The sequence below is a fragment of the Filicampus tigris genome, chromosome 15 (genome assembly GCF_054856515.1).
Source record: "Filicampus tigris isolate MCC_2025a chromosome 15, RoL_Ftig_1.0, whole genome shotgun sequence".
NCBI classification, from domain to species: Eukaryota; Metazoa; Chordata; class Actinopteri; order Syngnathiformes; family Syngnathidae; genus Filicampus; species Filicampus tigris.
Window position 1 is genome coordinate 14,948,945 of NC_141231.1, and position 14,536 is coordinate 14,963,480.

The window sequence follows — 14,536 nt, forward strand, 5'->3', positions numbered from 1 at the left end:
TTTGCAACTGCATTATATCTTAGTTTTGTATTATTACTTCCCCTCCAAAAAAATCCTTTAAAAAAAATGAATTATAAGTCAGATCGTGTAAAACGTTTTGGAGTTATGTTGAGTGTTTTTCTCAATACAATAGTTCACCTATAGCCACTGTTTTTTTTTTTTTTTAATCTATATATTTTTTATATTTTTAAATTTAATAGTTTTCTCTCATTTTTGGGGGGAGGATTAGCAAAATTATTTAACCCCACTTATTCCGATTTTTTTTTTTTTTTTTTAATCAATGCAGTTATAATAGCTGTCGATTAGCAACCACTATCCATTAAACCTGCACGTTTTCAATGGCCCTTTTATTGTGGGCAGCCTTGGCACACCTGTGCAAGAGTAATGCAGTCTAATCAGCGTCTTGATATCCCCCACCTGCGAGGAGATTGATGATCCCGGCAAAGGAGAAGTGCTCACGAACAGATCAAGGCAGGTTTGTGGTCCACATTTGAGAGAAATTGGCCTTTTGTGTACATATAGAAAAGTCTTGGATCTTTTCAAGATAGATAACGTAGCTCTCTACCTAGCTTGATAGCTACCTAGCTAGATAGCTACCTAGCTAGATACAATAGATAGATAGATAATGTAGCTCTCTACCTAGCTAGATAGCTAGCTAGCTAAATACAATAGATAGATCGATAACGTAGCTCTCTACCTAGCTAGATAGCTACGTAGCTAGATGTGAGAGATGGATAAATGAATGGATGGATGTGTCACATGCCATGTGGCAGGAAGTTTTTTTTTTTTTTTTACAACTTTCACCTGGGCCACACGAGACTTGCAGGCTGAGCATCTCCTCAGACCTGCAGAGTGAAACTGCAGCCTGGTGTTTGTTTCATAGGCTGGGGCCGGGTGGGGGGTGGCTGACGGTGGGTGCGGGGCGAAATCAAAGGGCCGAGACGTATTGTTTCAATGTGAAAAGGAGCTAATGGCCGACCATCGCAACTCGGGATCTGCAATCCACAGGGTGCCCCCGGGGCCGGGCTGGTACAATGGCGCGCCCCCCCTCCTCCGCTCCCTCCCCGCGGCGCGTCTTCCTGCCGCAATCTGCGGCCAACGACGCGCGCCGGGGGGAGCGCATCTGTGCGCGCGGGGGCCCGGGCCGTGAGGGCCTCGCGGTGGGGGAGACACCACCCCCCCCTCCCAACACCGATCAAGAAAGAAGTTCACCTTAATGCTCCTGATTCGTTTATGCTGCAAGAACACGCATTGGAGTGTGGAAAAGAAACCCACGCAATGTGTCCAAAACACACACTGTCACGACTTAAGGTGAGGAAGCAAATATAGAAAGAAAATGTTTTTTTTTTTTTTTTGTCTTGTTGTACAAGAAAATAAGAATTATAAATAAATTGGCGAAACTATTCAGTTTATATCTTCAGTAATGTAAAATGATAATAAACATTGGAAAGTTAGTAAAAATAAATCCTCACAAGGTACACCAAAAATTAATATAGTATCTAAGTACATATGAAATGGGCAATGAGTAAAACATGACATTCTACGTTAAGTGAAAAAAACAACATAAGCACCACTGGTCAACAGCAAGTTTTAATCAGCCATGTTTTATGAGTCCCCAAACGTAATTTTGACGCTGAGGTTTTTTTTTTTTTTTTTAAAAAGATGACTTTACTATTTGAAGCACATCAGGTTTTTGAGGTATTTTCATTTTTTGTTTTTAAGTTTGAGCAATAAAAACTAGCTCAATGCGGATTTTACCATACGTTCTAATTTATAGTTATGACGTTTCGGAGTGACCCCTGTTGCTGAACCAAACCCTTACCAGATATAATGCTATATAGTATTATATTTATTGTATTCTATATATTTAACTATAGTAGCTATATTTATTTTATGAAAACCTGATGTGCTAGAGAAAAACGCGAGCAGATTCGGAATCAACACAATTTTAAAAGTTTACTTACTAAAAAATAAACTGTAGTTGACCAATGTAATTAAATCCAAATAAAAGTATGAACAAAGTGATTAAAATATTAAAAACTGCAATAAGCATATATACCAATAGCGTGAAGTAAAAATATGGAATCCTTCACAGTTATTCAAAGTTAAAAATCTAATAATAAAAATAGAAATGTTATATAAGAAATATGGTACAAACTTCTTCACAAATTAAACTCAGTATATATTAAGTAAAAATGATATATTTAGAAAGATCTACAATCCTTCCCAAAGTCATGATATAATCTGATATAAAACCAAACAATCATACGCTCACATATTGTAAAAATGAATCAATGTGGATGAACTCAACACTGTCACAGAGAATGTCTTTAAAAAAAAAGAAAATAAACGAGAAAATCCATACAAGTAATTAATAACAATAAGTCATTTATTTTATTAAGCTTGATGAACAAAAGGCCTAATGACGTGTATTTTAATATCAAAGCCATCTTGTGAAACACTCACTCGTCTAAACAATCATTAGAATCCATGTGTGACACATACTTAGCATTGTAGATGCGTTTTAATTCAAACAAAAAACAAGTTTAGACTTTTTTACAGTTGTTGCTGCTGCTTCAACGAGACCACGCCCACGGGGGTGTGGGGGTTTGTGGAGGGGGCGGGGGTGGGGTGCTTGCTACCAAGGTCATTGGCAAATTCACCTTCAGCCGTGCGTAATTGTGCGTGGCAGCCAATGAGCGACCAGGCCAAAGATCTCCACCATTGGCAAAACGTGTGCAAACCAGCCCGCAGCGCACATTCGATCTCTACGCCCGAGGCCGGAACTGGTGCCCGAGAGCCGGCCTTCATGGACTAGTTCGCAGCCTTTCTGCGGTTATGTTGGCCCGGTGTTCCACCACCTTGGACTTTTGTTTTGACTAAGAGCTTTTTTTTTTAATTGGTGTGGTTCCCAAGGTAAGTTTAAGTGCCAAGATGTCCGAAAGATCCCACAGCCCAAACTCGGAGTGTCAAACTCGCCCGTATGACTTCAGCCGGGCTTGCGCGCAGATTTTGGGTCAAGAGGGCCTCGGGGCTTCGTCCTTCCACCAGCTTCCCCTGCCAGAAGCGGGTGTGCTCTACAAGCAACCCGCCTACGGTGGCCTGCCATCGGTCGCCGCGCAGAGCTTCTTTCCCTTCCCGTCGATGGGCGCCGGCGACTACCGGGCCTCCGAGCTCCAGGCCGGGGAGTTCGGCCAGCCCAAACATTGGTATCCGTTCGCCGCGTCCGAGTACATCGGGCAGGTACCCGGTGTAACCGCGGCCACGCAGCCCACCAACCTGAGCCCCCCCATAGCCGAGACCCGGGAGCAAATCAAGCTCTGCGATATCAAGACGGAGAAAGACACCGGAGACGAGTACTCGAGCGAGGTGAAGATCCAGCAGTACCCGCCGGCCTCCGCCGCCATGCCCCACGGAGTCCTCTACTCGAGCCCTTGGAACCCGTCGTTCTGGCCCGGCATCAGCCACCTCACGCCGCCCGGCAGCGGAGGAAGCAGCAACCAGAATCCGTCGACATCTTCCGCGTCGTCGCCATCAATGTCCCCGTCACCGCCCAGCAACGGCGTGCCGGCGAACGCCTTCTTCGGCGTCACGCCCGGCCAAGGGGGCCCCGGGCCTCAGGGCCAGAACCCGGCCTCGTCTACGCGGAGCAGCGGCTCTTCCAGCGGCGGTTGTAGTGACTCGGAAGAGGTAAGCTTTTCCGCTTTGCGTGTATACTGTATAACTAAAACCACATAAACATTTGACTCAACGCCATGCTTTAGGAAAACCTTTCCACTGAAGAGTTGGAACAGTTTGCCAAAGAGCTGAAACACAAACGCATCACTTTGGGGTTCACTCAGGCTGATGTTGGCGTTGCGTTGGGCAACCTTTATGGTAAGTTGATATAACCGCTCAACCAATGCAGTTGTGTATATTTTAAAGGGATTAAAGTTCAGCTTTCTGTTGTAGGTAAGACAAATGGTCGATTGGATTTTCTTCAGGTGGTCAATGGCCCTGGATCCCATTAGATCAGGACCCGCTGTTGATATGGAAACTGACAATAGCGTTGTTGTACTTATTTGTATTTTTTCTGCAAAAAGCATTTTTTACCATCAATTGGGCAGTTGGTGCAATCTTACCCTTTGGCACATCACACACTGTAGTACCAGGACTGACCTAGAAGAGGCAGCAGGGAGCGTTTGGACGGTAGTAGAAGTAGATACTGGAGCTAAGCTAACTGTAACCTACATGATTGTTTTGTTGTTGTTATACAAATTCTCACTATAACCAGTTACTCTGATTTGTGTTTAGAAACGGCTCAAGATTCAGGTAATCTCCTCATTGGCTAATGTACAGTCTCACGTCACAATAACGGGGCTTGGCCGCATTTTAATGTTGACCACACGCATAAGGAACATAAATATGTACGTTTAACATTTCCGTCTGTCGGGTAGGGAAAAAAAAAATCACTTTACGCCGCACATCACAGGATAATATTCTCAAGACCACCGATGGTTGAGCTTTCGCTGAGGAAAAATGCTGATCCGGCCCAGTTACGTGTACCCTGCTTAAGTGATCTAATTTCTTTTTGGGGGGCGTGCGGGGGGTGGTGGTACATCCACAGGTAAGATGTTCAGCCAGACGACCATTTGCCGCTTCGAGGCCCTCCAGTTGAGCTTCAAGAACATGTGCAAGCTGAAGCCCCTACTCCAGAGATGGCTGAACGAGGCCGAAACGTCGGAAAATCCCCAGGATGTAAGTCCTCTCTCCACATCTGCCGTCTACTTTACAAGACAACAGACGAACGCATCCGATGGGAGGGGGTTGTCACCGTGGGCCGACGTCCCGCTGAGAGCCTCAATGGAATCCCCCTCGCTGCCATTGTGACCACCTGCAAAGCCTTCTGAACCTTGACCTTGTCCCAAGGCCTTCCAGGTAACAGCGCTGATATGCAAAGTGTTCATGTGTTCATTCAGATGTACAAGATCGAGCGGGTGTTTGTGGACACCAGGAAGAGGAAGAGGAGGACCAGCTTGGAGGGAGCCGTCCGCTCGGCTCTGGAGTCTTACTTTGTCAAGTGTCCCAAACCCAACACTCAAGAGATCACGCACATCTCAGACGATTTGGGCCTGGAGAGAGATGTAAGTCAATTTCCCCCCCCCCCTTATAACACATTCTAAAAAAACAGTGAGTCAAAAATAATAAAGTATGGCTCAAAAAAGGACGGACATTGGATTGTTTTGGGTTGACCCATAATTGGGTTATTTTTTACTCCAACTTTTTTAAAATGTGTATTTACTAATGCCCCATGTTGCAATCTAGCTTCTGATACGCCGTCACTCGAGTGATGTGAAGTTTATTGAATGGTCAAATGCGCAAAAAAAAAAAAAAAAAAAAGCTGCAATGATTTGGATCAGTGCATCTTGATTTTTACAACAGTGAATGAAGTCTGTACGGATGGGCGCAATTGATTTGAGTCTGAAGGAAATGGCCGTGGCCAGCGGAGGCACTGTGGACTTGGTCTCAACGAGTTTGCAACACAACACTAGCCATTTGTTTGAATTTTGGCAAATTTTACCGCAACTGTTGTGCAATTAATTGTGCGGCCAACAAACTACGAATCCAGAGAGGAATTTTATCACCGTATGTTGGGACCCTTCTTGCAAGGACAAAGGGGCTCCAGTGATGGCTCGTTCACTTCCCCGGAGACGAAATTCTCAGCCTTTTGTCTTCACTGAGGTAAACAAGTCGTTATGCTTCGCAATCATTCACCAGATGACGCGTTGCCTTTTGGGTATTAGAATGACATGGATGAGTAAGGGCGACCTGCGTGACGTTCGTGGTGAAGGTTTGCCCAACGGCACTATGACGGTTACCAGTTTACATGATTACTCGACAAAGATGTGACGTTTGTAAATAAGCGACATGTGGACGTAAATTCCTTTTCGGTGTTGTTGGCAGCAGGTTAACTTTTTGTTCGTTCCTAACATGTCAGTGATGTGTTGGCCAATTCTGCGTACATTTGAAAATCAATTTATTTTTTTGTTGTTTTTTTTTTTTTTCAAACGTTACTTTTTCGCCGCGCACCTCGACCAGCTAAGCTATGAGACGACGACTGAGGCTGCATGGTTGAGCAAGGTTCACGGAGGAAGCTCCAAAGTGGAATAGTTCGATTCAAGGAATCTTTATGGTGAAATTGGAGCGAAAAATGGCAGTATGCGATGTTTGCAACTCAAAGGCAAAAGATATGTTTACTGTCATTTGTCTAGCTAGCTTTAACTCTGAAGCTAAGCTTGCCGAGTTAGCTCGGGGGCGCCGAAGGGGAATAAAACATTTTTCAGTCCTTCATTTACTCGAATTTCTCTCGTCAGGCATGTTCGTACGGTGGAGCGAACGCTTTTGACTGGCAAACTCAAATATATCGGCAATTTACAATTCCTGCTACTGTGTTTGTGGGAAGGCAGGAAGAGGCACGGTGAGCCTTTCGTTTACTTGGGCGCTAAGTTGGTATACGCTGGAATGTATTTACAAACCTATTCGACCATAGAGATAAAATGTAGGCTAAATGCTAAAAACAGCTCCCCCCCCCCCCATTTCAACATTGTCCCCCCCAATTTTTTTTAATAAAATATATTTTCACTGCAATGTTGTGACTGAGCAAGATTATACACACAGTAACTTGGGACTCCACCTCGGGTGTTGACCTCAACCTTACGCAAACAAATCAAACCAAACGTAAACGAAGACGAGCATGCGTTCCGCGTGCGGCTAACTCGACGTTGTCCCGCGCAGGTGGTCCGAGTGTGGTTCTGCAACCGGAGACAGAAGGGCAAGCGTCTGGCTCTACCTCTGGACGAAGAGTGCGACGGGCAGTTCTACGAGCAGAGCCCCTCGCCTCTCAACATGGCCGCCTCCCCCGGCCAGGGTTACCCGCCACCGTCCGGCTACCCCGGGGCCCCGCCGCCAACGCTTTACATGCCGTCGCTACATCGGCCCGACGTTCTGAAGCAAGCGCTGCACCCCGGACTGCTCGGTCACCTGACTGGATAGAAGCCGCGGCGCCACGGATGAACCGCTGTCCAAACCTGATCCGCCTCAAAGGATTGTGGGACAGTTCAAGGTTTGCTCTATCACTGCAGCTGTGTGTGTGTGTATGTGTGTGTGAGAGAGAGAGACTGATCGCTCCACGCCAACAACTTGAAGTGTTTTGCTAATGCATGTTAAGTTATTCAGTAGGCCGGATTACCAAAGTGCATTTGACGCAAGGCAGCTTTTAGTTTTTTGTCGTGCAGATTTTTGTTTGGTTTTTATGGATGAAAGTAATTTGACAGTAAATGAGGGGAGCTATGGTTCATGTCATGTTCTACTTTTTGGATTCAGGTGTTTTGATGTAAAGACTGGTGGGGGGGGAAACAAATCTCAGTGCATCATTCTGTAAAGTGCCTTTCCAACATTGTTTGTTTGTAAACTTGATCTCTAATGATGGTTATTTCTTTAATGTCAATTGCTGTGTTTTTTTTTAAGAGATTGAATGCAATATTTTGATAACAAAATGGTCCTTGCTGCTAGTTTTCCTCTGCTTTTATTGCACATTTTCAACATTTCATCAGGTGGAAGTCTGGCCAATGCGACAGTTTTCTAATAAGTGTTGACATGTTTCTCATCTGTGCTTTTTACACCAGTGATGTTGGTTTAACAAATGGAAATTGAATACATCCTTTTGAGTTATTTAACTTGTCCACCCTGTTTTGAGTGTGTTAAAATGGTGAGCTTTTTAATGTTACATCAGCAGACAATTTTAGCCATCCTTGATATGAAAATACTAACATGTAAATGGATTATAACTCAAAGGTTGGCATTTTAACTCACTGTCTATCTTCAAAAGTATGATTTTGCCCCCTGTATTTTTGTTTTTGGGGGTGTGGGGGGGGGGTTGTTTTAGTTATGAATTGTTTCCCTACCCATGCCAAAGTAAATGTTTACACTGCTGTCAATGTGTGTGTGTTCCCGTGACTGGTTAGTTCGGTTTGGATCAAATGTGTATCAGCAACGATGTTTGAGATGCCATTTAATTCTGACATTTTTATATATTTTTTTAATTTGATAAATTAGTATTTGTATATATTTCGATATGCAATGAATTCATATACATAGCCTGTGCATATTTACATTGTAGTTACCATACCTTCTCCATGGGTCCAAAACAAATTAATTGAACATGCATCCACACAATGGGAAGACTAAAAGCAAGTCAAAAGTTTACTGTCAGTGGTGATACTGAAAAAATGATCACTGTCGAAATTTACAGGTGTTGCATAAACGCCAGATGTTTTATCTGCAGCCTCCAAAGCACTGCTGCATCACTCATTTGTGTAGGTGACCTTAGTTCAATTCATTTTTGTTGATCACGTGACGCCACCATATCCTACACACACACATGCGCGTGTGTGTACAGCACACCATGGCCATGAGTTTAAGTGAATTTCTATCATGGAATTAAAAACATTTTATGTTCATCTTTGGGCATGACTGTATATGGTAAGTGACGAGTTTGGAAAAACGGGATTTGTTTACTGTAAACAGAAGGGTCAGTATATATATATTTTTTGTCCCTCTTACTCTCATAGTATATTATGTTTTAAAAGTGTTCAGTCTTAAAATATGTACAGTACTCTAATAAGTTAGCATTTGTGAACGGTGTTTTACGTAAAAAGTAATCAAAAGTAAAAAAAATGGAGGAAAAGATGAGAGCTAAGACAAGCGCTCGCGGTTAGGTAATATCGTGTCTTCCGCTTCGTCGTGTGTAAAAGTGACAGACAAATAGATGAGCGGATCCATTTATTTGCGATTTCTGCACGAAAGAGGCTTACACTGCGCCAGTCGCATGAACCCACGCAGCCAGGTCGCTGTAAACCTTGTCGGGAGGCAAATGGTCAAAATGGGAGCAGATCTTACACAGTCTCTCGCTCCAGTCACCGCTCACTTTCACTTTCCACTTTCGCTTCCACTGAAAATACTCGCTGTAGCGCTTCGGGTCCGCCGCCGCCTTCAGCAGATACTGGGCCAGCTCTTTTACCGACGCGAATTCGTCGACGTGTATGAAGGAGTGCGGTGGTGCCACGGCCTCGTAATCCTTCACCGGCGCTCCCAGGACGACGGGAACTGCCCCCGATTGATACGCGTTCTTCCACAGCTTCTCTGTGATGTAATCTTTGTCCTCAGAGTTCTCAAAGGCCAAATAGAAGTAGCAGCGAGAGATGGTGGGCAGGAGTGCTTGTGAGCTGAGGCTAGTTTTTGTCCAGCGCCCGTAGACCTTCACGGGAACTATGGCGCTGAGTTCTTTGTATACTTGACTTCGTCTATATGAACTCCTGTAGTTGCTGACTACCCAACATGCCAGAAAGCTTTTATTCTGCTTGACGTCCCGCACCGGATTTTCTCCTTCAACCTGTTTGGCTAGCCGCTCTCCATATGGTATTGAAATATCCGCATCCCTCCTGTAGGTGATAGTCAAGTTGAAGATACCTGCAAATCTCCTCAGGTCTCCGTCGTGAACAGGGGACTCCAGGGACATCCAAGCCCACCTCTGGCCTGGCGGCCTGGGAAGATCCAGAGGGAGTTTCTCCTGTCCTGTGACTAGCTCTCTGTTGTGGAACACCACCACGTTTGCCGTGGGAAACAAGGACCTCTGCTTCACCAGCTTGCAGAGCGGCGTGCAGTTGTGGACCCAGTTGGCGTCCCTGCTCAGTTCACTGGGCTTGCTGAAGGGTCGGTGCCATATCAGAACCGTCACTTGCGTACGGCGGTTGGAGTCAAAGCTGAATACCTTGAGCGAGACATTGAGAAGGGCCAGCGGTAGGACACAGAAGAAGGTGAGGATTTGGCACTTCCTCATAGAGGTAAGCGCATTCTTTTTGGTGAGGTTACACTCCTGAAAGGAAGAAGCAAGTGTTTTTTTTTTGTTTGTTTTTCCCCAGCAACAAGGTTTGAAACAAACATACAGTATAATCTCTTCCGTTGTATTGTCTTAAAGTGGAAGTCAACCCCAAACTGTTCTTTACGCTAATATGTTTTATGCGCCCCGCTCATTTAAACTTGGTAATGGTTTTTAGCCATCTCAGGGTGTTGGCATTTTGCTACTTGCTGTCAAATGAAAATGACATCCGCCCATTTTTAGCCATCTCGGAGGCGGCCGTTTTGATACTTTCTGTCGCCGGAAAATGACATAGCAGTTACTCAAGGCTCAGGTAACAACCAATCATGGCTCACCTGTTTTCTGAAGCTGAGCCATGATTGGTTGTTACCAGAGCATTTTCAGTCGGCAGAAAGTGACAAAATGGCCGCCCCGTGAGATGGCTAAAAAGAGAGCTTCAGAAAATCAGGTGAGCCATGATCGGTCGTTACCTGAGACGTAGTCAACTGCGATGTGATTTTCAAATCGACAGAAAGTATCAAAATGGCCGCCTCCGAGATGGCTAAAAATGGGTGGATTTTGCTGGTTAACTCATATTCCACGAATGCAATACTAATCAAAATGCCATTGACTTCCATCTGAAGATTTACCGGTAATTATTCATCCGTCATTCTCATAAGAAATACAATCTGGCTAAACAACTGTTGAAAACACACCGATAGTATAGCCAAGGCCATAAAAAGTGTTTTCTGGTTCAGTTGTAATTCTGAATTAAAATTATGATGAGACTCACCAACAGGGCGACCCCCTCAGCTGCCATTCTGTTAAATCAGATGAGCATGATGTCAAGCATTTTGCTTTGATTGCTGAGAGATCCTGAAGAAACACATGAATTGATGCTGGGTTATTAAATAATTCATTAATTCGCTGCCTATATATGACGAATACATTCATCAAACAAAAGTCACACCCCCTGCCTTTTTTTGAACGAAACTGGTGGGACAAAGGCTACGTTCACACTGTAGAGCGTGATGCCCAATTCGTATTTATTTATTTTTTTTGTTAAATCCGATCCTTTTCACATTACAAAATCATAAGTGTATGCGTCGAGGTAGCCACAAGCCGCGCATACCCTATTGGTCTTCTCTGAAGTTTTCAAAGTTGGAGGCAATTTTCCCGCCCACCACTGGATGGCAGCATCGCGGTGGTTGATTGATCAGCCAATGTGAAAAACAGAAAAAGAAGAAAGTGGCGCCATACATTGCTGGCGCTGAACAAGTTAAGTGCAAAACAGTAACATGGACATTTATTTTGCGCTCAAAGAAAGCTAGTGCCAAAAGTGTATCGTCCCAGCCTTAGTCTCTACCAATAAAAACCTCAGTGGAGATCATTCAAGTGTCTGTAACATTCTGGCATGAACATTTCAGAAATGTGGAATCACTTTCTTAGAAAGTTGAAAGATTATCAGGGAAGAAAAACGGATTGTGAAACAGTACCGCACTATCTCGCTTTTACGCAACGCAAAAGAGGAACAAGAGGTGACAGTTTTCTTAAGAAAATGCCAAGAATCCCCCCCCCCAAAAAAAAATCTCATGTGACACTTTTTTTTTTTTTTTTTAAATGCATTGTCACTAAATTTGGAGAGGATGTCAGCTGTTCAGTTGCTTCTAATCTCATTATGCCAAAGAGACGTTGGCCTTTTCTGGAGATATTTTTGTCAGACCAGAAATAAACATTGAAAAAGACTGTGCACGCCCTAGAATATATTCTAAATGCAATAATTTTAAATAAACTGTAAATGTATTCCATGTTTCAGTCTTTCATAAACACTTTTTTACTCTGAACAATTCTAATTCATCATTTTAAAATAAAGGAGAGTAGTACAAGTCAGAATTCTGATGTTACCAGAAAAACAAATATTACAACAACAATCTTAGTATCAGAATAAAATAGTCAGAATTTGATGCCATTACACAAGAATAAAATCATATTTCTACAAGAGTTTTACACCGACAGCTTTTTCGTGGCACAATTGCAACTTAACTGCAGAAATGACAGTGAGGTTCACCTATGGAAAAAAAAGATGGATTTCCCCCCCCACCCCCAAATAAAGAAAAAAAAAGGAAAACACAGATAGCAAGAAAAACAAACCTTATGGCAGCAGCACAAGGACAGCATACGCAAACACAAAAAATGCAGAGAGGTGAACTTAATTACAACTCAAACACTGGGGCAGCAGATTGGTCAACAGCTGAAACTAATAATGACACATTGCGGGAGCGCATGAACGGAAATCGCCCATACCTGTTTTTTTCATTAACCGATTTTTAAAACGTGAGCTACCCCCACACATGACGAGGTAAGTCAAGATGGAGAAATTAAGATTAGTTTCCCTGGCAAATTGAACGAGGTTAATTTTTTTTTTTTTTCTACTGGGGTTTGAACTAATTAGCCGACATGACTATCGCGCAAATGTTGGGAGTACAAACAAATTGTTGCCAGAACGTAAAGACACAACAACAGAAACATCTTCCCACTACTGCCCAAGCGAGATGTCTTTTGTAGTACCAAGATTGACCTGTGAGTGTCAGTATGGTGCCACCATAGGCAATCTAGACAATACAAAGACAAAAATAGTAGTAGAAGAAGAAATAGAAGCTCTTTGGCTAACTGTTAGCTTCCGTGCCAACTCCACTCTTGTGGCAGACTGCTCAAACATGTGCACATAACCAACTTTTATCTAACTCTGTCTTTTTTAAACTACACCAAGTACCACCCCAAAACATTACTTAGCTTTCCAGGTATCATCATCATGGATAACATTCAAATACAGTACAGTTGCGCAAAAGGCTAAAGTGTTTGCCCGAAAATGAGACTGAGGTTTTACTCCTAAAATGTATTTTTCCTATTATTGTAAGCCACTGTAATAAACACCCAACATTAAAGTGACATTGTGTATATTTTAGTACCATCTAGTGGTGAACTAATAGAACACAATAACCTAAGTTTGAAGCGCATGCATTTTGAAGCGCACACCGCCTCAGAGAGACCACACATCGCAATCCTGCCGCCACTTTCTGCAGCAGTGGTGCAAGCGAAAATGTCATCACAAACGACTTCTAGTATTCCCTCGAGTGATGAAGTAAGTGCATTGCACTTGGTGCACACGCTGTAGTCATGATGTTGAGGAAGTACGTTCGCTAAGTTTGTCTACTTTGGGTGTCCGGAGCAGAATGATGGCAGCGAAACATGGCAGCCTCCTGTAGGGGAGGCGCTCCTTTTGTAATATAATTAGCGATTACTAGAGCTACAATTATACATTAAAGAGAAAAAAATGTACGTCGATGTGATAGAACATATTGTTTGCACATTGTCGAAATTAAGAGTGGGATTTTAAAATGAATGAGCATTGAAAAATCAAAACATTCTACACACCGTCCCTTTAACATTGGAATTAAATATATAGAAAAATGAAAAACAACTGTAGATAATTATTCAATCAATTTGCACATCACATAAAAGGAAAGTAATTGCACCGCACTATTTGATAACAAACCGTTCTCAAACTAATGCAAAAAATAAATGTAACATTATTGTAAGCCTCTGTAACATTAAACTGAAAGCAATGAAGTAAGATATTTTTTTTAATTGAACTGCACATAAATGTCCTCCAATCACCAATATAAATACTTAAAGACAAACAGTTCTTAAACATTAAATGCAAATGTATTTCACTTAAAAGTTAAATACAACTGAACTGTACTTGAGCAGTGATTGTTTCTCATACCACAAGAGGGCGCAAGCATGTCACTAGTGGAAACCGTGCCATGCTTTGACAATCACTGATCCAAATGATTAAAATCAAAACAGCAAATTCAATAAACTGCATCAGGAATAAAGTCACAAAAGTAAAACTTGTCATTCTATGAGAATGATCTCATAGTATTAAAAGACAGTCGCAATATTATGAAAATGCTCGTCACAATACGCGTTGTAGCCGATCAGGAAACAGGCGTGGTTATCTGAGAGTCAAAATTTCAAAAGAAACCTGCTGTTCATTCTGTCATAAATATGCAGTTTTTAGGCTATAAATGTTTCAAATATATATATATATATATATATATATGTATATATATATATTCGATCGTATCTTTTTCCATTGTGCAAGCGGGTCGCACGAGAGTAAATAAATAAACGACTGACTGTCTTCAAGCAGCCATCAAGAAAAGGGAGGCTCATTAGAAGTCACTTATTATGAGCATTCTCATTATTAAAAATCGGTCGCGACCAGAGAGGCTATACGGATGAAGACTTTTCTAGAAATTCTCTACAGGATGTGGTGAGAGATTTATGTTGGCAGTGGCACCCTGTGTCACTTGCCGTTGCAGTTAGGAAGTCCTCAAGGTCACACAGCCATCATTCATTCCTCCAGTCATAATTTTTAGGCGGCCGTCGAGACGGGCGCACGCACAGCTCCCCCCCCACTCCACTGACCTTGCGACGAGCGGAGACGTTGGCACCGTTCCCTCCGCCCTGCCCCGAGAGCATCTTTACCCGGTTTGAAAAAGTGCAGCCGGTTTTGAGGAAGGGGTGTGGCCCCTCTTGAGCATCGACTGCGTTACATCACCTCCTGGCATCCTC

General features: G+C 43.1%; 2 protein-coding genes across 8 annotated transcripts; one reads left to right on the plus strand and one right to left on the minus strand.

The window, feature by feature from the left end:
• pou5f3 (POU domain, class 5, transcription factor 3) lies at positions 1-7,836 on the plus strand. 4 transcript variants are annotated; one of them, XM_086053254.1, is made up of 8 exons: positions 1-475; positions 1,009-1,311; positions 2,693-2,916; positions 3,010-3,690; positions 3,765-3,876; positions 4,607-4,737; positions 4,959-5,123; positions 6,775-7,836. In XM_086053254.1, the coding sequence occupies exons 4-8, from the start codon at positions 3,145-3,147 to the stop codon at positions 7,030-7,032; spliced, it is 1,212 nt and encodes a 403-aa protein (XP_085909380.1). In that variant the 5' UTR covers positions 1-475; positions 1,009-1,311; positions 2,693-2,916; positions 3,010-3,144; the 3' UTR covers positions 7,033-7,836. The 4 variants fall into 4 exon arrangements, with proteins under 4 accessions (XP_085909380.1, XP_085909376.1, XP_085909378.1 ...); XM_086053250.1 differs by having other exon boundaries at positions 2-475; positions 2,693-3,690; XM_086053252.1 differs by having other exon boundaries at positions 2-471; positions 2,693-3,690.
• A 971-nt stretch (positions 7,837-8,807) lies between these two features.
• On the minus strand, positions 8,808-12,424 carry fut7 (fucosyltransferase 7 (alpha (1,3) fucosyltransferase)). 4 transcript variants are annotated; one of them, XM_086053257.1, is made up of 5 exons: positions 12,047-12,424; positions 11,028-11,081; positions 10,689-10,771; positions 9,567-9,913; positions 8,808-9,479 (listed from the first exon to the last, which is right to left on the minus strand). In XM_086053257.1, exons 3-5 carry the CDS (start codon positions 10,713-10,715, stop codon positions 8,849-8,851), a joined length of 1,005 nt encoding a protein of 334 aa, XP_085909383.1. In that variant the 5' UTR covers positions 10,716-10,771; positions 11,028-11,081; positions 12,047-12,424; the 3' UTR covers positions 8,808-8,848. The 4 variants fall into 4 exon arrangements, with proteins under 4 accessions (XP_085909383.1, XP_085909381.1, XP_085909382.1 ...); XM_086053255.1 differs by having other exon boundaries at positions 8,808-9,913; positions 12,047-12,213; XM_086053256.1 differs by lacking the exon at positions 11,028-11,081 and having other exon boundaries at positions 8,808-9,913; positions 12,047-12,203.
• Between the last annotated feature and the right edge of the window lie 2,112 nt (positions 12,425-14,536).